At 48.7% G+C, this 22,605-nt stretch overlaps 5 protein-coding genes across 9 annotated transcripts; 1 reads left to right on the forward strand and 4 right to left on the reverse strand.

Annotated features, from left to right (window-relative positions):
- Window positions 1–355: 355 nt before the first annotated feature.
- On the reverse strand, window positions 356–2,155 carry LOC147044839 (thrombomodulin-like). The gene has a single exon (XM_085931897.1). The coding sequence runs from the start codon at window positions 1,951–1,953 to the stop codon at window positions 853–855; it is 1,101 nt and encodes a 366-aa protein (XP_085788023.1). The 5' UTR covers window positions 1,954–2,155; the 3' UTR covers window positions 356–852.
- Window positions 2,156–2,203: 48 nt separating this feature from the next.
- Window positions 2,204–4,407, reverse strand: cd93 (CD93 molecule). Its single transcript, XM_085931896.1, has one exon. It carries the CDS (start codon window positions 4,246–4,248, stop codon window positions 2,596–2,598), a length of 1,653 nt encoding a protein of 550 aa, XP_085788022.1. The 5' UTR covers window positions 4,249–4,407; the 3' UTR covers window positions 2,204–2,595.
- A 758-nt stretch (window positions 4,408–5,165) lies between these two features.
- Window positions 5,166–17,832, reverse strand: tpo (thyroid peroxidase). 4 transcript variants are annotated; one of them, XR_015068385.1, is made up of 14 exons: window positions 17,768–17,832; window positions 15,799–15,883; window positions 15,548–15,702; window positions 15,353–15,482; window positions 14,950–15,079; window positions 14,686–14,877; window positions 13,711–14,199; window positions 13,363–13,621; window positions 13,122–13,292; window positions 12,512–12,749; window positions 12,239–12,447; window positions 11,722–11,909; window positions 7,428–11,334; window positions 5,166–6,573 (listed from the first exon to the last, which is right to left on the reverse strand). XR_015068385.1 is itself a non-coding variant. In XM_085932834.1 (14 exons), exons 1-12 carry the CDS (start codon window positions 16,600–16,602, stop codon window positions 11,725–11,727), a joined length of 2,334 nt encoding a protein of 777 aa, XP_085788960.1. In that variant the 5' UTR covers window positions 16,603–16,695; the 3' UTR covers window positions 5,166–6,573; window positions 7,428–7,472; window positions 11,722–11,724. The 4 variants fall into 4 exon arrangements, 2 of the variants coding, with proteins under 2 accessions (XP_085788960.1, XP_085788959.1); XR_015068384.1 differs by lacking the exon at window positions 17,768–17,832 and adding an exon at window positions 16,512–16,695; XM_085932834.1 differs by lacking the exon at window positions 17,768–17,832 and adding an exon at window positions 16,512–16,695 and having other exon boundaries at window positions 7,428–7,472.
- LOC147044842 (calpain-1 catalytic subunit-like) lies at window positions 5,877–11,452 on the forward strand. 2 transcript variants are annotated; one of them, XM_085932835.1, is made up of 22 exons: window positions 5,879–5,996; window positions 6,726–6,974; window positions 7,035–7,104; window positions 7,180–7,298; window positions 7,594–7,727; window positions 7,788–7,962; window positions 8,225–8,299; window positions 8,369–8,454; window positions 8,550–8,624; window positions 8,701–8,855; window positions 8,992–9,167; window positions 9,258–9,269; window positions 9,347–9,555; window positions 9,621–9,660; window positions 9,736–9,798; window positions 10,263–10,320; window positions 10,421–10,482; window positions 10,657–10,725; window positions 10,825–10,903; window positions 11,002–11,118; window positions 11,199–11,251; window positions 11,312–11,452. In XM_085932835.1, the coding sequence occupies exons 2-22, from the start codon at window positions 6,738–6,740 to the stop codon at window positions 11,336–11,338; spliced, it is 2,091 nt and encodes a 696-aa protein (XP_085788961.1). In that variant the 5' UTR covers window positions 5,879–5,996; window positions 6,726–6,737; the 3' UTR covers window positions 11,339–11,452. The 2 variants fall into 2 exon arrangements, 1 of the variants encoding a protein (XP_085788961.1); XR_015068386.1 differs by lacking the exons at window positions 11,002–11,118; window positions 11,199–11,251; window positions 11,312–11,452 and having other exon boundaries at window positions 5,877–5,996; window positions 10,554–10,725; window positions 10,825–10,904.
- On the reverse strand, window positions 17,781–22,330 carry LOC147044843 (gamma-2-syntrophin-like). Its single transcript, XM_085932537.1, is given in 14 exon segments — window positions 17,781–17,900; window positions 18,025–18,071; window positions 18,074–18,110; window positions 18,207–18,299; window positions 19,282–19,350; window positions 19,352–19,498; window positions 19,600–19,662; window positions 19,806–19,922; window positions 20,173–20,211; window positions 20,815–20,947; window positions 21,068–21,177; window positions 21,380–21,444; window positions 21,799–21,892; window positions 22,274–22,330. Coding segments are annotated over 14 exon segments (1,191 nt in total).
- Window positions 22,331–22,605: the final 275 nt, after the last annotated feature.

Consider the following 22,605-nt stretch of genomic DNA (forward strand, 5'->3'; position numbering starts at 1 on the left):
ATGCTCGCTCTTATCTGCTTTAGGTCACTGGAAAAAAGCAGTTCTGGGTGTTCAAAGTTTTATTACATGGAAGAAATCACACACGCTTTCTGGGTCATCGGCCAGACATTTTGGCTGTTTGTTCTTCAAATGTTTGCGGTCACCCAGACAATGTAGTGTTTTCCATTGACATCATTTCACGAGGGCTATCGAATCATCCGTTCGAACACCATTGCAATGGGGGATTGGAACACTGGAGGTGTGGTGTCTGGAAAATGGGCCTTTCTACACCTAGTATGTAGACATTGCATTCAAAATCAGACATTTGCAGCTAGAATAGTCATTTATCACATGAATGAGATGAATGTTATCTTCATTGAAAAAAAAAAAAAAAAAAAAAGACCCATTTTATTTGAAAAAAATAAGGAGATTTCTAAGTGACCCCAAACCTTTGAACGGTAATGGACAGCCTTTAAATATAACGATCTGAAACTATACATCCATATTTAATGGCGTGTTCATATTCATGATATTCACCCAATGTGCAGACAGAAGAGGGTCCCTTAACCTTCCTAACCTTTGAGTTAGAATTTGTTCCAAATATGGTAGATGGTGCTCTATGACAGACAGACAGACAGACAGACAGGGACATCTAGTGGCGGCTGGTGGAGCTTTCTCCAGGGTAGCTATATACAGTACAGTCATTTTCAATACTCATCAAGGACAAATGTGAGTCACACCTAAGAACAATTTAGAGCAGCAAACGTTTCGCAAAGAGGGCAACATTTGGGGGCCGACCACATATACGTTTCAGCTTTTTAAATTTTCTAACAATGAATTCATTGACATTGTATTGACATTTTTTTTTTTTCATTAAGTTGCCCTTTGGTTGAGATTCTGCTCTCTGCGCTTGAGGCGCTTCATCACATAAAATCTTCCAACACAAATAAAGGCCACCACAGCCAAAGCAGCAAAAATCCACAGCCAAGTAAAGGTGGCAGCGGAAAGAGCGGAAGCTTTCCTAGTGTCATTGTCAGGCTTGACGTAACCTCTGACAGAGGGAGTGGTGATAAGGAAAGGCTCGTGGACCGCTTTGACACATTTCACCTGATGTCTTAGTACGTAACCTTCTCTACAGGCACAGACAAAACTTCCAAACGAGTTTTGACACTCTTGCTCACATTCGTTCATCAAGCACTCGTCGATGTCCTCGCACAATCGATCACTTAGGATATAGCCGTCGGGACAGAAGCAAACGGCGCCAGAGTTTTCCTCACACGTGGCCGGGCACGTCTCCTTGGCGCAGTGGACTCGGCAGCGCCTGCCGTCCGTCCCGTCCGGTGCGTATCCGCCGAAACACGAGCATTTGAAGCCATCTTTGACGGGAGCGCAGACGTGCTCGCACGGAGCGTCCGAGCAGCCCTTGGAACTGGGGAAAAAGCTTACGTCGGATAGTTCTTGTGCCCGGCACGCATCTCGGCGGGAGGTCCTGCACAGGAACCCGTCCGTTCGATGGGAGCACGGCCACTCTCGGAGCTTTTTGTCCCTCGAAAGCGAGACGCAGCTCGGAGAGCAGACTCGAACGCCATCTTTCCAGGCGATGGGAGAGGGAACCCGGTCGCTGTGCCCTTTGCCGGAGGTCCACTCGTAGCCTCTCAGAGGATGCGAGAGGTCGCTGCAGGCGTCGCTGGGCAAATGAAGTCCGAGCCAGAAGTTGCCAGCGAGTTCTTGCGCCACCGTATCCAGTAATCTCTTGTCTTCTGCTGACTCAAGCGTCATTAGCGCTCCTCTGTCGGCTCGACAGCTTTCCTCGGCTGTCGTAAAATCCACCGGGTCTCGCTCGATTAGCAGGCACTCGCTCCCGACGCAGAAAGGTCGACAGGTGGCGGCGCGCCGCGTACCAAAGCACGTGTTGATAGAGGCCCAGGACAGAAGAGACAATGTCACAAGCACCTGGAGATTCAAGCGGGCCATGTTGCTGCGCTGTAGTTCATCTTCAAATGCTGGCTGGCGCAGAGCAGAGCCAGAGCAAGAGCAAGAGCAAGAGCAAGAGCTCTGCCGGCGACTGTGGAGCGGAAGGAAAGCCAAGGCAGGAAGGAAATGAGATAAAGACGGTGTTTTTCCAACGTCAAGCACAGGGGCCGGAACACATATACATACGTACGCGCAGAACAAAATCAACTCTTCTCGTCTCCCTCCCTCCCTCCCTCCCGTTTATATTGCACAATAGGTTTGGACAAATGACACATACGCAACTACCAACACTTCAATTACATGTGTCGTGTTTCCCAATATTTTCTTTCAGTAGCCTCCTCTCACATTCCAGATGGCCAATTGCTTGCTTAAACATGCCAAAGAGACTCGGTGTGTGATGTGGGATTGGTTGCCCGCCAGTCCAGGATGTACACCGCCTCGACTGGGGCCTGCCTGTCGTCACAGCTCATTGACTTGTCCGTGGGCTCAACTACAGTGTGTGCGTGTCAACAGAGGCAAGGGAGGCATGCGTGGGTGGGTGCTGTTTACAATTCGTTTCAGCAAGAATGACTTGGACATAAATTACATAAATACACTTGAAATGACACTGTACACACAATTAGGGCAATCTTCCTCATTGGGTCAAAGGTCATCAGTCAAGATGGATTCGTAGAGTTTTTCGAGGCGTGGATCAAAACCGGAGGAAACCCAACAATAAGTGTCTGTGGCACTTTTCTTTGCTTCCTTTCTGGAGCGGCGACATCGCACGATGGCGACGGCTAACGTCGCCGTGACGATGAGCAGCAAAGGAACGAGCGAGCCGAGCACACAGACGAGCACTCTGGAGTGGAGCGGCACGGCGCCGGCTAACAGCGAAGCGTTGCTGGGGCCGATGAAGGGCAAATCTGCGGTAGCGGGCGCTCCCGTGGCCTCCTCCTCCGTCGTCGTCGTCACAAAGTGGCTGGCGTCCGCTGGCGTTTCCTGGCCCACCGTTACATTGCTGACGTCTGGCGCGCAAGCGGTCCCGGCGGCGCCGAAGCCCTCCGGGCATAGGCAGATGAAACTCCCTTCGGTATTCACACATCTGAAGGGACAGCGCTCAGTAGCGCATTCGTCCACGTCCACGCAGGAATAGCCGTCCTCTGACAGAGCCCAGCCGTCTTTGCAGTAGCAAGAGAAGGACCCGGCTGTGTTCAAACAGCCCTGTGCGCATTTGGAAGGCGCGCATTCGTCCACATCACGACAGTCACCGTCCATCATTTCAAAGCCGCGGTGACACGCGCAGGTGTAAGCTCCCGGCGTGTTAATACAGGCGGCGTGGATGCCGCAGAATTGCCAGCGCCGCTGGCACTCGTCCACGTCGGAACAGTTGCGGCGGTCGGCGGCCAATTGGAAACCTCGGGGACACGTGCAGAAGGCTCGCCGCTCTCTCACCACGCACTGGTACTCGCAAGCCTCGGCGCTGCACAGGTCTGGGATTTGGCAGGAGAATCCGTCGTCCTCCAGGACGTAACCCCGATGACAGAGGCACGTCACCCCGTCGGACACCTGCCGGCACACGTGTCGGCATCCGCCGTTGTCCCGCTGGCATTTTCCGCCTTCCGTCGGGCAGAAGGGACCCGCTACCGTCCACTGATAGTTGTCGTCCACCCGGATGCAAACAGAATAGTGTTGGCGGCGGTCACCGCACGTGACTTTGGCGTAGGTTCCGAGCGGCAAGGATTTCAGCTCATTTGGGATGGGCTCCTCGGAGAAAGGCGGCGTGTAGGAAATGTGTCCGGAGCCCGACAGATGCAAAGGGCCGCACATTCCTTTGAAGTAAAACTTACACACAGACGAGGCCGGAGCTTTGCAAGTTCCGGCGCTCCATTTGGGCTGCCGGTGGTCGTCGTAAGTGAGCCGTACGCAGCGCTCCGTGCAAGTGTCCACGGGTTCTTTGTCCCAGTTGGAGTAGCGTGAATCTTGGTCCCCAGACAGCCACTTGAAGCCTCGGAGCGGTGCGTCAGCGAGCACGCAATCGCCTTTGTGCAGCTTTAATCCGATCCAAAAGGCTCGCTTCTTGTCCTTGCCGACGGGCGAGAGGAGAGCGTTGAGAATGGCTTCTTCTTCTTTGTCTCTCACGGTCATCAGGTAGCCTCCGTTGTGGAAGCAGCTCTGACTGGCCTCGTCAAAGGTCACCTTCTCCGTATGGACGGTGTAGCAGGCATCGGACGTGCACATGGTATGCTGTGGGACTCCGTCGAATCCTTCCAAAGCGGCCATGATGAGAAAAAGTAAGAGCGAGATCGGTGGCATGGTTGCGCTTGACGAGAATTGGCTCCTGAAATGTGAGCAAGCTGTTTTGCTTTGGCCTCGGTGCCGCCGTATCCTGTTTGGCGGAAACAATGCTTTGCGCCACTTAAGGGCTCGCTCTTTCTTTCATTCTTTCCCCTGAGCCCAGAAGTTCCGTTTTGAGCTGGGAAACAATGGGCCGCTGGGCCGTGTTGTGACTGGATCTCCAGATGTCTCCGGCCCCCGCAGACCCACGGCTTTTAGGCCGACTCCCTTAATTGTATCCAGTTACAATACATGAACACGCAGAGGTGACGTGACCTCAGAGATGCTGTGACATGACAACTGGAAAGTAGGGATGGATGGATGCGAGGGGGGGGGGGGGAGTGGACTCCTTTCACCACTGCATGAGGATTATTAGCTCACGTGATCTTTTTGATCGACAGCACTTTCATTTGATGGATTTATTTCCTTGCAGGTTTCCTAGCTAGGAACCGCTAAATTGGTTTGAGTTGGCCTTGCGTCCTGCATTCTTTCCGGCTAGTCAACTGGAGGAGCACTCCAATGAAATACGTAGCTCACAATCCACAAAGCTACGATTGATTTGTGCTGCTGCTTTGATGGGATGAACACATTTGAGTCTGGGCCCAGCCAGCGCTTTTGAATGTCATTGGGCCCAGCCAGCGCTTTTGAATGTCATTGGGCCCAGCCAGCGCTTTTGAATGTCATTGGGCCCAGCCAGCGCTTTTGAATGTCATTGGGCCCAGCCAGCGCTTTTGAATGTCATTGGGCCCAGCCAGCGCTTTTGAATGTCATTGGGCCCAGCCAGCGCTTTTGAATGTCATTGGGCCCAGCCAGCGCTTTTGAATGTCATTGGGCCCAGCCAGCGCTTTTGAATGTCATTGGCCCCCTTCGACCTATCAATACAGTAACGGTTCCATTTGTGTTTGACAGAGTGCAGTGCTGTGCTGTGCATTGCTGATGCTGGTCTGAACACTTCTTCCTGTGTTTGTTTGAACGCAGCGGATGAGCAACTACAATGGCAGGAATTCCACGTCCAGCACCCACCCTCCTTACAGCCACGTCAGTGAAAAGAGCTCAACTCTTTTCCAGCAAGATCATTTGAAAGTATATCACTGTGTGTCAGCGGAGAGCCATGCCTGCTTATCTCAAGAGTCCATTTGAGAAATTGTTTCTCCATTGGCTGAGGTCCGTTGACTGCTCACAGTGACTTTCAATAGGAATGGAATGTGCAATGGCTTGACATTCCCGTGTCCCATTGGGGCAGAACCCTGATCCCTCCCTAAATTTGGCCGACGGGGCTCAAGGTGAGCAGTTGTCGTGACTTTCAGCTCGTCCCCAACAGAGGTCACCAGAGTGGCTCCATCGCAGACGCATCATTTGTCAAGCATTGTCCGTTTTGTTTCGGTGACAACGTCGAGGTCGATTTCGACTCATGTTGAATGTGTATAGAAATTGTCGCGCTTGCGTGCGCTTTGCGTTTCAACACCAAAGTATTGCGAAACCTTGAACATGCCCGGGCGAGCAGTTGGAACATTTGATCGTGCAACAACATCACTTTCTGAATGGCAAAATAGGTGGCGCTTCAGAGATTATTACCATATTCATTGCCATCTAGCCTCGGGGATGTGCTGCTATTATATAAGGCCAAAAAAGCTGGCCTTCTCACGCAATCTTAGCCGAGCCACCGAGCGAGCGAGCGAGCGAGCGAGCCACCAGGAAACACCCACATACGCACCCTCTACTTGCTGGTGAGTTAACACTGGCGGGCATTTTATGCCCAGATATTTGCTCTACATTTACACTTGAACATGGCCTTTGAATAAATGAGCAGGTCCGCAATGGTGAAGCTGCAAAACCGACTCAGTCACTCTCTCGAACATCTTGGCAAATGAATGACAGACAGAAAAAAATGCCAATGACACAAGTTAACGCTTCAAATGTTATGGGGGAGAAACCACTGTACTTTGGAGACGCTAATTATTATTTGACAGAATGGAAACTTGAATGTATGCTGAGGCAGTGAAGAAAACAAATATTTGAGTTCTGGCCAAAGATGCAGCAGGGGAACCTTGAGAGTAAAGTCTCAGCAAAATCAGAAGAATGAATTCCCACTCGAGGCGTGGCATTGATTTCACGATTGGCTGCCAAGCATCCGTCCTTAAAATTCATCTGGACGGGACGGGACGGGTCGGGACGGGACTAGGCAGGCAGGCGGCTCCAAACAGGATTAACCGGATTGAATCACGTTTGCGGCGAGGAGATGCGCTCTTTGATTTCCAACCCAAGCAATCCCCTCGTGTCGACATTCTATTTGGAAGTCGTTACCTTCAATAAAAAAGATCAAGGTGAAGAAAACCACAGAACAAGGGACTTATTGACTGACCGCAAGCAAAGCAAAGTGTCAGCATATGCTGCCATTTTCAACAAATAGTCATGAGAAGAATATGCGGCCCTTTTTAACTGCCCTTCCTTTACAGCGCAGCAGCGAAATGCTTTCTCCGGGGGTGTGTATGAGCATCATCAATGCACGGCATGCAGGAGATGCTTACGGGACCCTCGGCAACCCCGAGGCGTTCTTCAAGCAAGACTACGGCCGATTGAAAGCGTACTGCGTCGGCCGCCAACTACGCTACGTCGACGACATGTTCCCACCGGACGCGCGATCCCTCGGCAACGCCGTGCTGAGTCCTTCGGACCTCGGTGCAGTGCAATGGCGCAGACCGGGAGTACGTTTCCTTTTTTCTAACGTCAAACTCCTACGCATCCTAAAACATTGTCTGTTTCAGAAACTGGTTCCCAATCCATCTTTTGTTGCCGACGGCATCTCCAGGTTTGACTTTGGTCAAGGCATGGTTGGTAAGAAAATGGAAGCGCATCATTCAAGAAGTCGTGACACTTTGCTAAGCACTCACTAAAAATGTCTCGTGTCAGGAAATTGCTGGTTCCTTGCATCTCTAGGTGCACTGACATTCAAGCCGGCTGTCTTTCAGCACGTCGTTCCTCTCGAGCAAAACTTTGTGGACGACTACTGCGGACTGTTCCATTTCCGGGTAAATGACGTTGCAATTCACATGGACTTTTGCATTTTTCTGACATGCGCTGTCACAGAGTGCCACAGCAGTAATCCACAGCAATAGTGAAGAAAAAAACAACAACAACAAGCCACAGTGGTTACTTACCACGACTTCAATGTATCCTTCCGCTGCCGCTCAAAGCTTTGTAACCTAGAAACATCATAAGAGCAAAAATACAACACACTGTGATGAATACATAGCATTGCTGCAAAGTACGTAAACAGTCCAAGTATATGGATGTGTTGCGACTTCATCTCTCACACCATTTCAGTTCTGGAGATTTGGCAGGTGGCTGGACGTGGTCATCGATGACAAGCTCCCAACGATCAATGGCAAACTGCTTTTTGTGAGATCCAAAGACCCAAGAGAATTTTGGCCCGCTTTGTTGGAGAAAGCCTATGCAAAGTATGGAATCATTTGCTCCTTTCTATCATCATCATGGTAATTGCGACATACTTGCGCCAGGGTTTGCGGTTCCTATTCAGACATGAGTGCCGGGACAACCGACGAGGCCTTGGTGGACTTCACGGGCGGCGTTCACATTTGTATCGATCTGTCCGATCCTCCCCGAGACCTTTGGGAGCTTCTGTGCAGAGCCGGACAATCCGTGTCGCTGATGGGATGCGGCACTCCTCAAGGGGTAAGCGCCCTGTGCCCCCCCATCATCCTCGGAGGCTTTACGCAAACGCCACTGACGATGGACGGCTCTTGCAATTTGGGGACATATTGGCATTGAGCCTTTGTAACTCAGCTGAACTCCGGATTCTTTCTGTCTAGCGGTCTACTTCAAGATCATACATGTCACTTTCTTTCATGCTGTGAGAAGATAAGCTTCATTTCTTGTGTGTCACTCCTCCACATCTTGGATTATGAGATTAAAAGACGCTTGCTGTGACTTGTAGGAGACAGCAGCCAACACTGTTTTGCCAAATGGATTGGTTCAAGGCCACGCCTACACGGTCACCGGGGTCAGACAGGTGAACATCAAAGAGGAGCATTGGACTTTTGCTTTACACGTAAGAACGTTTGCGTTTTGGAACCGACAGGTGACGAGTCGAGGCCAAGCAGTAAATTTGGTGCGATTGTTAAACCCCTGGGGCAAGGGGGAGTGGAACGGAGACTGGAGCGATCGGTACGTTACATCTGATGCAAATCCGGCTGGAATCTTTTCATCCCAATTGAAATTGACGAGAGGCATCTGTCTTACGTGCCTCCTCTCCCCCCCAGGTCACCTTTGTGGCAAACGGTGAGCCCGCGAGAGCGATCCCTGTCTCTTTCCGTGGTTGACAATGGGGAATTTTGGTAAGCCACGTACTTCAAAGATGTATATTGCCGATACTCGCGAGTGAGCGTAAGCAAACGCCGATCCCCACAACAGGATGAGCCTGCAAGACTTTTGTCGATTTTATTGCGATCTCGACATCTGCTGTATGTGTCCCGACTTCCTTGACGGAAACTCGCGCTGCCACTGGAGGACGTCCTTCTACGAGGGCAGATGGCTCGCTGGGAAAACAGCCGGAGGGTGCTTGAATGGTACTTTTCGGAACTCTTTTACAATCCAATGTATTCGGGGAGACTTTTCTCATCTTCCAATCGAGAGAGACGAGTACGGAATTGGTCAACAAACAGGCCAGTGGAGTCATTGACAAATTGTCGGTTTCCGGGACAGAGCAGAGCTTCTGGACGAATCCGCAGTATCGAGTCAGCATTGAGCAAGTTCACAGCGGCAGTCAATGTGCTCCCAAACAAGGGGAAAGAAATATGCTGGTGTCACTCATGCAAATGCCGGACAAAAGAAACAGAGCCTTGGTCAAGAATCTCCACATTGGATTCTCCGTATTTCAGGTCAATCGTTTGGAATGCTTAACCCTAGCAACTGTCGTGATTCAAATATGTCGATTTTCTTTGTCCCCGCCATGAACCGATGGTCATCAGGTCCCACAAGAAGTGAGTATCCTTCCATCAGTGTCATCCCTCTTAAGTTGCCACACAAATTGACTGTCTTGAACGTGTGTCAAACCCAGTTGACGGCCCAGAGGGGAGCTTTTCCCGCATCTTTCTTCAGCGGAAACAAAGCGGTCGTGCAGACTAAAAGCTTCACCAACGCTCGTGAGGTGATGGAACTCATGGAATTGGCGCCAGGGGAATACCTGATCGTGCCGTCCACTTTCAAGCCCAACGACACTGCCTCCTTCATCCTGACCATCCTCTCCAAGGCTGAGGCTCATATCCAGTAAGTTCACCCGAAAGCGACCATGTACGTGCAATCCTGACTTTGACAAAATGGTATCTCCACAGTGAGACTTCTGGCGCTCATGGATATAAAGACGCCGAAAAGGTCTTCTTTGGCTTATTTGATTGGATTTAAAAGAAGAAGAAGTTGCATATTGAACACTACCTTCTTGTTTTGTAGAGCCCAAATGCCGCCGCCGCCGCCGATGACAAGAGACTCCTGTTCCAGCAACTATTTGGCCAGGTAATTCTTGCCCTTTTGCCTTGAGCTGGCAAATGTGGATGAATATAGTGAAGCTCATGCACTTTTCCGGTGCAGCCATCGGGAACTCGGGGCCCCATTAAAAAAAAAGCTCTTTTGCCGTTGCTTAGCTGAACGAGTCACTTGTCGAAGCGGTTGCTTACACTTGCTTGCGCAGCTTTCGACATCATTTCAACGGCGAATGAATGATTTCTCGCAACTCTATTCGTTCTTCCGGCATCGGCGCTGGCTGGCGACGCCCTCCTTCCTACACATTGAAAGGGACTCAAATGAAATGAGAAAATCCTGCTCTGTAAAGCTTCAAACATCTAAAAAGCACACATAACGGGAATCAGCACGTTGTTGTTTTCTTAATAAGCCGAATAAATTCACACGCTTCCCTCCCCCGACAAGCGAGCTCAGTGTCAAAGGTGCATGTGCACGCTCTTCATCTTATTTGATTTTAGTATGACGAAGTGGATGCCGAACTGCTTCAGAAGCTTCTCAATGACAGTGTCTTGAAAGGTAAGGCTGGGACAAAAGACATTTTTCACAAATCTAATCAAATGAGTTCCCTTATCTGCTTGGGGTAAGGTGTGTTGTTTTTGTTTTGTTTTTTTAATAGGAGATTTGAAAAGTGGAGGCTTCAGTATCGATGCATGCCGCAGCATGGTTGTTTTGATGAGCGTATCCTTTGTCATTCTTTTCATAGAAACCACTCGTTTAGCCTCGTAAGTCTTGACACGTTGCCATTTTAGCTCCTGTCTTGGGCGTCATTGGAAAATGCATCCAAAATCTTCAATCTCTACCAAAAAGGCGTTATCATAGTTTGCAAACTTACATCTTGATGTTGATTTGAAGACAACTACCAACGGAAAACTGAATGCTGGGGAACTTTATAGTTTGTGGAAGAGGGTTGCCAAGTACAAGGTATACAAAGGCATTTGTGTGTAAAAAAAAAAAAAAAAAAAGCAATTGACAGTTTGGCTTTAGCTCCAGTGTCCTCTCTCTCTCCATTGCTTTCTCCAGGATCTTTTCCGACGTATTGATGTGTCATCAAACGGAACCGTTACACTGAGTGAGCTGAAGAATGCCGCTGTCAATTTAGGTGAGCCCACCTGACCTGACCTGACCTGACCTGACCTGACCTGGCCGTTTAAGCCGGAAAAGGGAGCATTGACAGTCCTCCCACGTGTGTCTTTTCAGGAATAAGGGTCAGTGACAACATGCTGAAAGTGTTGACTTTGCGCTATGGGACTTCCTCTGGACATATAACCATGGAGAACTTCATCACTCTTGCTCTTCGCCTTGTTGCTATGAAAAGTGGGTGCATTGAGGTCTGACACAAGATACACAGATGCAGACATACTCGATTGTAAGCATTATTCTTGTTTCCACATCAGAAATCTTCAATCGTTTTTCCGATGGCACGACCATGACACTTCCTGAATCTGAGGTATGAAACATCACCCGAGAGGATGTTTCAACACACTTTGACAATGTATTTCTTTTCCAGTGGATGCAAATTTCCATGTGTACCTGAAGAAGGAAGATGAATGATGATGAGGAGGAGGAGGAGGAGGAGGAGGAGAAGAAGAAAAGCACGCTTCATTGGGCCTCATTCACTAATAAATGACTGTTGGGCAGATACGCAAAATGTGTGTGTAGCTGCCGATTCTCTTTGCACCACTGCGTGTTAGACAAGGAAGCAGAATTTGCAGGAAAAAGGCAATTATTGACCAATATCACTCCAGAAATCTTTTTGCCATCATCGGAAAGCTTGCTGAACATAGAACCTGCCCGTCATGATTGTGAAGTCATTCTGAATTTAGAAAACACACACACCTACAAATTGATTGGCGCTGCTCCTGAGTGAAAAGTGCAGAAACAAGAACTTGAACGTATTGAGTAAGTTTCATCACTTACGTTTCACAAAAGATCTTCACAATGTGGAAGTTTGCCGCTCCACTGATCTCCTTCACAAGCAATCAAGGCATGGCCGGTTAATTGAAAGCCATGGTAACAAGAGTAGAGAGCTACCAATTTGCCAGCGAGCTTGAACAGGATGTAATCGCCATTGTCGATCCGTCCCGGAGAGCCGCAGCGCTTTAAATCTAGGGGTGGATGATACATTTGCAATTTGAACAACATGACAATTTCAACTCCAACAGACATTTGACATCACAAATCCCTAGTTTGGCAAGCGAAATAGAAAATGTCCATTTTGACATTTTGTCCTGCGCTCAAGTCATACTTCAAATGAAAGAGCAGGATAACAACCCGACAAGTGAAATGGAGATGAATTGTGCAACAATTGTGACGCTCTTTTGGATAGTCAATGCTAATACGGTGTAGTAAGTTCATTTTGTTTCACTTGTCAATGACTTTTTGGGTTCTTTAAATTTCAATTGTTTGTGATAAAAGAACCCCAAAAGTGGCTGACCTTGACTTTTGTCCTCTCTCCACGCCTCCAAATCCATTGGCGGTAAATTGTCACACGGGACGTAACCCGAGGGGTACTTTCCAAATACGAAGGCATCCGGTGGGACCTCTGTGATGTCACTATTGTCACAGATGATCTTAGAGAGTGAAACTTTGACCAGTTCCTTCCTCTGCGCTTGGCTGAACGTACCCTCTGCTTCCCACCAAAACCTTGGAAAACAAAAGAATAAATAGCTCAAGAAATAGCTGGCGTAAATATTTGAAGAGTTGTCACCTGTCGCCGTCACGAAGCGCCTTCATCTGTTTTGCAATCAGGCACGCAAATAGAGGACCGGTTCTTGAGCCTGGCAGAAAGGTCTCGACGAGTCCACCCAGCCATACGTCAATGTTGTCAGGGTGCTTGTAGACTTGAAGTATCCTCTCTGCAACACCGGCATCACTGACAACCTGCTTCAAGTCTTCCAGCGTCCCGATGCGCTCCAGTCCGCAAAAATCTCTCCAGTCATTGTATCCTGAAAAGGAAATGGAGCTTTTCTTTCACTATTGTAATGTCAGGGATCTTTCAAAAGCCGCTTTTTGCCAATCCCGATGCACCTGGAGAAGGCCCGGTTTCAATCTGCCGTTTTGTGTTCACATTCAAACATGCAGCCAAGGCAATTACATCCGATTCGGTCGAAGGCAGCATTGTTGTTTGAGCGCTTGAGAGTGACATTTCCATGAGCTTTCGCATGTTGCAGCGTCGAGTTGGTCTTTCCTAGTACGGGGACTGTGATCAAACTTATCACAAAGGCGATCCAGGTCAAGAGGTTCATGTACGTCTTACATGGACGTAAGCATTTCTCCATTTGCAAAGGTCACACAATCCCCGAGACCCACAAACCAACCTGGCAGACCGTGATCCCGCCCTCTCTGCAGGTTCAGCGAAGCCAGGTCCATGTCTTGGGGAACGGCTAAAACAATCAGCCTCTCAGTCAGCTCATCTGCCAACAATTTGTTTGGAAGGATGCTGGCCGCTTCCTTTCCGACGGCACCTCGAAGGATTGGCTCAATTCCGCCTAAGAAAAACAACGTTGGCTTCACTTGGAGCGACATCACCGTGGGGGCACTTTCAACAATAGCTTGTACCTTCTTTGATGATCCTCCACGGACTGAAGAAGGTTTCGTGTAGCTTCAAGCTGGGGAACATTTGGTGTTCCTGGTAGCTCTGGTTGAGTCTCCTGACCAGCGGGGAGATGGTTGCGTGACCGAAGCGGAACGCCGCCGTGGCAAAAACATTTGAGGCAGACGGATCCGCAGTTGGATCGTATCCTCCATAGGGTCCAATGGAATTGTCAAAAAACTCTTGACCAATTATTTTGGGGACATAATCTCTCATGGTTATGATCTTAAAAGAGAGCGCAAGACAAGACAAGATGAGTCTCGAAATCGGCGGTGGAGCCAATCCAAGCGGCCAGAATATTGAACAGCACACACCTGGTGCAGCGCCCCGATAATCTTGCGCGTTTCTTGATAGATGGTCTCCGCGTTCCAGTGAGCATTGAGCTGTTGAAGTCTCTCTGCTATTCCATTGTGTTGCCTCAGCCACAGAACGTGCAACGCCATCAGAGGCAGACCCTCGTTGACTCGACCGTCTCCGGCGCGGAAACACGCGGCATTTTCCCGCCGGCCGCCGAGACAGACGGATTGCAGGGATTCTTCCAAAGGTAAGTAGGCTCTTCCTTTGGGGTCCCGAAAGTGCCGGTTAACGCTCAGTTTCCCGTTAAAGCCGCCCAGGTCTCGCAGAAACTTGTTCACTTTGGGACTGGAGCCGTACACCGCCGAAGCGTCAATGAAGGACGTGATGGAATTCATCTGCTGTCGCCGCAAGGCTTGAGAGAGGTCAGGCCCCGAGCCATTGAAGCAGGCTGCTAAAGAGCGATTGAAAGGCATGCAGCTTTGGCTAGTCGGGGGCTTGTCGTGCGCCTGCAGGAAGAGAAAAAAAAAACAAAGGAAAATCACTGACATCATCACTGGACGGTACGGTGGTAGCCATCGGCAATTGCGATTGGATATTGGACTTCCTCGCTGGGTTGCGCTATTCCCTTGCATCGAAGGAGACCGTCCGGCGCTTGGCTTGAAAAGCAATTTCAAAGTCGTCATCGTTGAATGGTGCAAAGAATTTGCTCCCAGACAAGCTGTTTGCCTGGCATGACAAATGCCACGTACTGTAGTTTGTTTTGTTTTTCTTTTGGCACAGTGTTGGCGCCCTTTTCATCAGCAAATCCTTTCAATCCAATTCTAGCTAACAAATGTGACTCCCTTTCAACGACTCCTCTAGGAACTATCGATCACACCCCGTTGAGATTTTCCGTATCTTGGATTTGAAGACCGTCAGGGCAAAGGTGGAAAGTGCGCTTTGGAAACCAAGGCGTACCAAGGCGTGCCGTGCCGTGCGCGCTTTCAGCTTACCTGGATGGGAAAGCAGGGATGCACATTTTTACAAGAGTTCAGGCAGTGGTCTCCAGGCTTCCCGGCGGGGCTTTGAGGGGTCAACGTTATGTCATGGTCAATGTACTGGCCCCACTCCACAAGCATATGCGAGTAGGTATCATCTTGGCATTTGACAGAGCTCCCCATGATCTTCTTGCTCACTTCCTTTGGCTGTTGAAATACCATGTACGTACGTCATTGATTGGGAGCACTAAACAGAGCTGAATATTCATGAAGCATTACCGTGGGAAGCTCAAATCCACGATAGAGCCTTCCTGCGTTCCACCCTTTGGGTTGTCGCACTCCATCTTCATATTGTGCCGGGAGCCACCTTATCAAAGGAATGTTGGCTGCGCCCCAGAAATGATTGTACCTGGCATAAAAGAAAAACAAACATCAATGCCGTTAAGGTTGGGAAGTTTTTGGTGACTTTCTTCAAAAGGACCAGACTCATCGAGCTTTTTGAGTCGTGTAAAAAGAATGTTCAAATCATCCCAAATTTCTGGAAAAGAAAACCCAATTAGGCAGCGAGCACGTCAATCATTAGAGCGAGCGAGCGAGCGCCCGCCTCCAATTTGACAATGAAAGACTGCCGCTGCCAACAAAGTCACAAGATTATTAATAATGGTCAACTTAAGTACAGTACCTGTTGTTGCACACGCCATTTATGGTACGATACTTGCTGAGGTAACTGTGTTGGCAGATAGCTGGATGCCCTGGAGGTGGACATCCCGACAGCTCTGCCAGAAGCTCCACATGCTCCCACGAAAGCAAACCTAAGTCAAGAAAACATTCCATTCATTTGTCAGATTCAACCAACCAAATGTACACGTGAGCCCACCTGTTTCTGTGATATCCCTTCTGTACCTCCGCTTCAATTTTTGGTCAAGGACTTGCAGAGTTGAGTGGAAAATCTCGGCGGCACGTCCTATCTCCAGGGTCTCGGGTTCAGCTCGTTGACCGAAGCCGCCGAGGGAAGGAGCACGTGAACTCCGTCTATATTGTAGAAAGCAAACCAAAGTAGGACGGACGTGCCCTTTGGGCTGCTCTGTTTCCAAAGAAAGGCTGCCAGTCATTTTGCTGGGCGATTACCTTGGTCTGGATTGAAAAGCTTTTTCGACAAGCGTCGGTAGATTTTCTTGATACGATGACACGATCAAGTTTGCCATGGATGTCGCTGGAGGGTACGGGAGAAAACGGTCTTGTCATAATATCATCGTTTTCTCTGGCATAAAGTTGTTTCCGTGATTTACAAACCCAATGAATGAAAAAATGAAACGCAGACAGGTGAGTAAAAAAAAAGGAACTGCAAACAGGCAAATGTCACATCTAGCACAAACACGCGCCAACACGTGCGTGAGCAATTAGTCCAACTACCATGTGACAGATGAAATAGATTTCATGCATATTTTAGACGCCACATCCGTTTCAGTTGATCTGACGACAGATAAAATGGATTTCACGCATAGTTTAGTTACATTTGCACCAGTTGAATTTATCGGGGAAACTAACCAAATACATACATCGATTTGTCGATGCCGATTGCTAGTATGGGATTCGTCACACGGCAAGTATCTGTCAGGAGGTGTGAAAACTGTCAAAGTTTTTTCAATCGATTTGTGTTTTCACACAGTTGACATTGAATGACATTTCCTTCGAGTGCCATGTGCTGAACGTTCCCAAGATGTGCGTGCAGCTGGTGATCAGTTTGAGTCTCGTCAGCATGTAGCCAACCTTTCCCCCCCTAATTCATCCCAACAAATATGCAATATAGAAATGTACTTAAAAAAAAAAAAGCCTCTTACTGTTGAGGAAGTTGTCTCCATCCATCGAGCTAATTGAGGAAATAACGCAAAGGCCGACCGTGCCAAAATAGAACATTGCGTAACGAGCCATTCTATGTGAGCTCAAGTCAAGAAGAAAACCTCCCTTAATGTGTGGCTCAATCAGGGGTCACAGCTTAAATAAACCCTCCCACACTAGAGTGGCTCCGAGATTCCATCTCGTTTGGGGAAAAACATTCTTGCTTTGTCAGCTGCTGGCGGGAGGGAGGGAGGGAGGGAGGAAGGAAGGAAGGGAGGAAGGGAGGGAGGGAGGGAGGCCTGCAACAACCACCCAGACAAAACACATGTCATTCATCAACAGTGAATACAGGACATTTTCAAGAGAGAAAAATGACCAATGGTAGGCAGGTTAGGCAGGTTAGCCAGGTTAGGCAGGTTAGGCAGGTTAGGTGCTACACAAAATGGCTGCCTGCTTGGCTGGCTGGCTGGCTGGCTGGGGCGGCTCGGGTTGGAGTGGAACAGTCTTTTTTTTTTTGCCATAGCATTGTTTGGCCTTGATTGAAGTCTGTACTGAATACTGAGTGAGAAGCTTTATTCTATTGTGGTGCACATTTGAACCTTTTTGAAAATGCTGACATTTTTCGAGGACACCAGAACATAGCGAAAGCTCATCAAGAAAAGTTTTTGTAGTGTTTACTAGATTTGGTTGATGGCTCTTTTTTCTTCCATAAGACCCATCCATCCATCCATCCATCCATCCATCCATCCATCCATCCATCCATCCATCCATCCATCCATCCATCCATCCATCCATCCATCCATCCATCCATCCATCCATCCATCCATCCATCCATCCATTCAGCCGTGAGCGAACGTCATGGCCTGCTGACTGCAGAGCATCGTAGTACTTGAAATCCACCCTTGACTCCGTGCTGATGCAACTTCATCGAGCCGTTGAGTCAGTCTTAAATGACCTCTCCCTCCCTTTTCTAGCGCAAGTGAACCTCAACCAGAGGTAACAAAAAGCTATTGAGGAATACATCAATACTGTATATATCAATGTGTTCTTGAAAAAATAAAAACAGAGAGAGAGAGAGAGAGAGATCGTCAACCTTAAAATAGAATTGCTTTCATTGAATTGGAATGTGGACCAAGTGATCATTTTCAGGTTGCCATTTCACATTTGTGCCAACACGGTCAATTGTTTGCCATAAGCTCAAAAGACTGATCAAGAATGGCAATTCCAAGAGAAACGGACATCCAGAAAATGCACTTACATTGTGCATCCGTTCACTTTTGCATGTTGTTGTCATTTCCAGCCAAGCTTTGGTTACACATGGAGGCCACTTTGGCAGCAATAAAAGAGTGGATACAGTGGAGGACCGCCGTTAGATTGGCAAACTCCGGTTCCTGCAAAAAGGAAGGACAGACAAAGATTGGCTTGTTGGTGCTGCCATATTGCAACACTTTGCTCCCAGATGATTCCCCGTTGCAAGACAGCACTGCTCCATGCATGAAATGATGTTGTTAATACCTTCATTTCGATTTGCTTGCTTTCAGCATTCTTGAAAAGAAGTTTAACCCTTTCAGTACAGAGAATCGATATCGCCATAGTAGCATCTACAAGAGAACGAGAGCGTTCGGCACACGTGGATGGCAATGACGAACACCGTTAAGAACTAGTTTGCACGTGAGCTGAGGAGCAACGTGACTTACATTTGAGGAGCCGTCCCGACACGCAAAGCCCGAATCAAAATCGATGCTGAAGCGCAGCGTATTCCCATGGCTGCTGCACGCGTAGCTTTTTGTCTGATGGGAAACGATACCTTCGTGAACATGTTGACGCTTACCATCAACAACAAAAAAAGATTGGGAACCTAGGCCAGACGTTCTTTGCATGACACTACGGCGCTTGTTTGAGGCCGTGCCGGCCGGATCAGATGATGAGGGAGGGAGGGAGGGAGGGAGGGAGGGAGACCCATATTCGCACCTAATGACAATTTAGTCTTCGACGAACCGAGCATGCGTGAGGAAGCCGGAGCAGGGAGAAGATGGCGACTCCACCGTCTTGCCCAAGGACACAACCACCACACGTGGGTGCCTCGGACGGGAAGGGAGCCACAATTCTCTCTGTCTCTCTCTCTCTCTCAAAAAAACAAAGCCAAGTGCTCGCTTCAGGTTATTTCTTGACACGAAGAAGCGAGGAAAGGCACGACAGCCACTAGCTTCGTGCTGTCAACCCAATTTAGACTCATGGTGAGCATGAGCACTTCACTAATTGGAAAGGATTCTTCAGTGGGAATGAAATATTTCGGAGTGAAAATCTCCTTCGCAAAGTCTGACATTAAGTGCTTGAAAACATTTCTGTTGCAAGTCATTTGGGATATATTCCGCTGGCTTTTAAGACGAGCTTATTGGGCTGAAATCAACCATTCCGCTGACCGGGCGACAATCTCAATCCCATAACCGGGACAGATTGTCAGACGGAATTGTCAGGCTCTCATCGGCAATTTAAGAGGCTCCAAAACGAGGTCGAGTCGGTGCTTGTCGGCCTCGTGCCGTTGGTCAAAGCCGATTGGTTTTCTTGCAAGACAACAAAACAGTTGCACAGTGCTCTCTAACATTGTGCAAAATGAATCTCCACCAGTGTCACGCTTGGAAGCCAATCTAACGCACGCGTGGAGCTGCTCGCTCCCCTGCCGCTCAACCCTGGGCCAGGTTCTCTAGCTCACATGGTTTGGCAAAGCCACGGGAGAAACCTGGGCGTTTTAAGAAATTAAGGAAGGCTCACTCGCACTCGCTGCACTTCCGTGAAGACGGCTCTTTTGAAGGACTTCTCCCAAAGAGCCAGGTCCGAGGCCGGCCAGCTCGACACCGAAGGTGTGGCTCCGCCCGTGGCCCATGACAATGCCGAAGCACAGAGAGTCACTGTCCTGCTGCTCGAGTGAATGCTCCAGACCCAAGTGGAGTCTGGCCTGAAGCCAGCAGATGCCCTCCGTCATCCAGAGCTGGAAAGACAAAGGTTCAACGTACGATTTGAACCGACCGCTGCTAAAATGGTTCCATTTTGTTCTCTTGACAAAACAAGCTATTTAACCAGCGGGTGTACCCTGCGGACCTTGAAAAGCAGTTGATGTGTTCTTTCTGCTTGACCCCATTCAGCAGTGTCGAGCTGAGGGGAAAAAACAAGAAGTCTTTGGCCAGTTGGAGAGATACTGCTTTGCTTTGTATCAGTAGACATTGTGAAGAAAATAGCATCTGCCGCAAGCATGCAACTTCAGAGCCATGCAGGAATTAGAAAGATTGATAACCGACCGGTGGACCTCTGAAGATATAAAAGTATTGTCCTCTCAGTGCCAGGAACTTGAAAGTTGTTTTGGGAGAGGCAGCCGTGCCCTGCCATCTTTCACGAGCCCAGCCCATGTGAACGATCTGGAGATGAAGAGGATCCACTTGTTGTTCTTTGGACAATCACTTCTGATATTGTCAATATCAGCGACTAAGCTGTCGAATCGACGGACAATTGTTGCTCGTGTTAGCTATGGGCTGGAATGTTGAAGTGACTCAGCATATTCCTTCGGGCTCCTGCCTTTGCGGGCTTCTTAGGGACGTTAGCGAATGAACAATGCTCACCGTCCGACGACACGATTGCAAGGTCCGTCTGTGGCGGTTGCGTGCGTACCTGATCGGCCGAAGAGCTGCATTTGTTAGCCAGCTTAATCTGTGACAAAAACACAATCATCGTTTGGAACAAGGAGAGAGAGAGACTTTAGAAAATGCTGTGAGTGGAGCTTTAGCAATCGACTAATCATGGACATTTCCACTTCCGACTTCAGGTATTTCTGCTTATGTCCATCGCTTCCTTCGTCTCAAGGAAAGTCACCTCTGGTTGATTTAGGAGATCATTACAAGCGTCCTGTTTCTTACTGGATCGTCTGCGCACGTGTTCTCAAACAGAAGCTGCGTTGTGGGGCAGGTTGTGGTTCATGCAACCGCCACCACAAACAACTGCTTTCTTTCCAAACAAACATGAGAGAAGAACAAGGAGGCCGGACGAAACAACCGCCTCTTTGGAGATCGTTCAAAGAAAACATCAGCCAGCTCCTACACAATTCCATCTTGATTGGCCATTTAGCCATCCCATTCCACTGCAAGCGTCAACGAGTGGTCCGCTTAATAAAAAGACAGCTGCATCAATGCACGGCCTCCCTCCCTCCCTCCCTCGGCGTGATGGTCACTCGCATGTTACAATGAGGTCCGTGCGTCAGCCTGGCAAGCGAGCCGCCAAGTAAGAGCCGTATGACGTACGTATCCGAAGACTTACATTCTCCAGAATCAAGTCAGTGATCTTTGTGGATATTGCTCGGAGCCAGTCTGCGGTTTCTGCTGCGCTGCAAAATTGAAGCACACTGGGCCCGGCGGCTGCGTTCCAGGCAAACACTTGACAACAGTTTGACCTGAAGAAAAACAGCGAGCCATCTAACCAATGGAAAGGGCGGGTGAACATTTGGAAGCGGAACATTTTGCAGTTTGGCCCACTTATTCATGTTCTGCATGGCACGGCGGATCAGCCTTACCCAAATTTATCCGTGGCACCTTTGTATCTGGAGACTCTGGCCATCAGCAGGGGTAGCGAAACGGCATCCAGCCAGCGCTTCTCATACTTTGCTTCAGGAGGGGACGAAGCCTACAGAGGTATACATTTGGGCTTTTTTATTTCCATTTTTGGGATTCAGATCGGATTTCCTTTGAAATCTTTAAGCCTGCGTCATAGATTTTTGTTACGTATGAAACGGAGGAAGCCGAGAGCAAGATGAGAAAGCTCGGTAAAGAAGTCTACTGTCAAAAGAAGCCGCTAGTACGTATCACGACAGACATCGACATCTTACTGTGCCGCCGCCATTCAAATGTGAGCTGCAGTCTAAGGAGGACCGTTCAGCGGCAGATGGGCCACCTGTCAAGAGGAGACACTCGATTTACAATCTTTCGGAACCACTCTGAGGAACTTGGAAATACGCATACGAGTCCGTGTAAAGCCGTTCAGACCGGAGTCATACCGGTTCTTTTCGAGTGGGAGAGAAGGGAAAAGCTCTTGAGCAGAAATATTTCCTAAAGTGTCATGCCTAAGCCCCTCCTGACCGTTTGCGCACTGGCAGCCGACAATGTGGCCAGCCCACACGCTCTCTGTCAAGTAGCTCTGAAAAGAACCGCAGCAACGGAGCAGGAAAGAAAAACAAGCGCGCAAAGAAAAGAATGCAGCCGTCACTTGAAGGGATTAAAAAAAAAAAAAAAAAAGGAATTTCAAGACTCTTACCTAGAGGCTGTTTGAGAAAGGATGGCACTTCTCTTAGATAGCGCACAGTGATGATGACTTCATTTCCTGTGGTGCGCAACAGATGAACCTGACAGCAATGAGAGACAAATACATACAGCAAGGACAGAACCTCTCCAAAGGTTGCTCAAAAGGCTCCCAGTATTTCCTTTTCTGATTGATTGATTGATTGATGAATAGATTGACAGAGACAGAGTGAAAGAGAGGAAGAGAGACACTTACAACTTGCTCATGAGTACAACGCTCCACGTTTATGCCATTGACCTAAAGAAACCCAAACCAAAAAAAGTCAAAGTCTGCTTGATTGTCAATTTCTTCACATGTTAAGAAGACACACAAAGAAATGACGTTTCCCACCATAATGACTACCGTTAGCAAAAGCTCGCTTGAAAAATGGCTGGTCAGAATTGGAGCAGTTGAGTTGAAGCAAGAGCGCCAGTGCCCTCCTCACCTCGAACACGGCGTCACCGACAAACAGCTTCCCGCTCTGGTCGGCTGCGGCGGTCATCAACAGGCGAGCTTACCGCTTGGCCGTGTCTGTCATTTCCACAGATTGAAGGAACTGCACCCTCAATGAAACCAAGTCCTTCTCTACTGACAAGGGATTTCTGGAACACTCGTCCTTGAGTAAGCAGGTACTTTGGCCACACGTGGAAACTTTGTCCTGAAAAATGAAACAGAACCAGGAGCTTCTTTGAGGTTCTGATGCTGGGGGAGGTATTTTTTTTTTTTTTTTTTTGGGGTGTTTAAAAGCAGGCCGCTTCAAACGGCACGGGGTCTGAA

This window comes from Syngnathus leptorhynchus, chromosome 15, assembly GCF_054491065.1.
Source record: "Syngnathus leptorhynchus isolate UIUO chromosome 15, UIUO_Slep, whole genome shotgun sequence".
NCBI classification, from domain to species: Eukaryota; Metazoa; Chordata; class Actinopteri; order Syngnathiformes; family Syngnathidae; genus Syngnathus; species Syngnathus leptorhynchus.

What these genes read in the sequence shown, in the direction of transcription:
- tpo (XM_085932834.1), bottom strand. Translation starts at nt 16,602, where the DNA reads ATGGCTCGTTACGCAATGTTCTATTTTGGCACGGTCGGCCTTTGCGTT. An exon ending in GCTTTTCAATCCAGACCAAG is followed by an intron (nt 15,703 to 15,798) that starts GTAATCGCCCAG and finishes TCTACAATATAG; the next exon opens with ACGGAGTTCACGTGCTCCTT. An exon ending in GAGAGAGGACAAAAGTCAAG is followed by an intron (nt 11,910 to 12,238) that starts GTCAGCCACTTT and finishes ATCCACCCCTAG; the next exon opens with ATTTAAAGCGCTGCGGCTCT.
- LOC147044842 (XM_085932835.1), top strand. Translation starts at nt 6,738, where the DNA reads ATGCTTTCTCCGGGGGTGTGTATGAGCATCATCAATGCACGGCATGCA. An exon ending in GATATAAAGACGCCGAAAAG is followed by an intron (nt 9,661 to 9,735) that starts GTCTTCTTTGGC and finishes CTTGTTTTGTAG; the next exon opens with AGCCCAAATGCCGCCGCCGC. An exon ending in TGACACTTCCTGAATCTGAG is followed by an intron (nt 11,252 to 11,311) that starts GTATGAAACATC and finishes TTTCTTTTCCAG; the next exon opens with TGGATGCAAATTTCCATGTG.
- LOC147044839 (XM_085931897.1), bottom strand. Translation starts at nt 1,953, where the DNA reads ATGGCCCGCTTGAATCTCCAGGTGCTTGTGACATTGTCTCTTCTGTCC.
- cd93 (XM_085931896.1), bottom strand. Translation starts at nt 4,248, where the DNA reads ATGCCACCGATCTCGCTCTTACTTTTTCTCATCATGGCCGCTTTGGAA.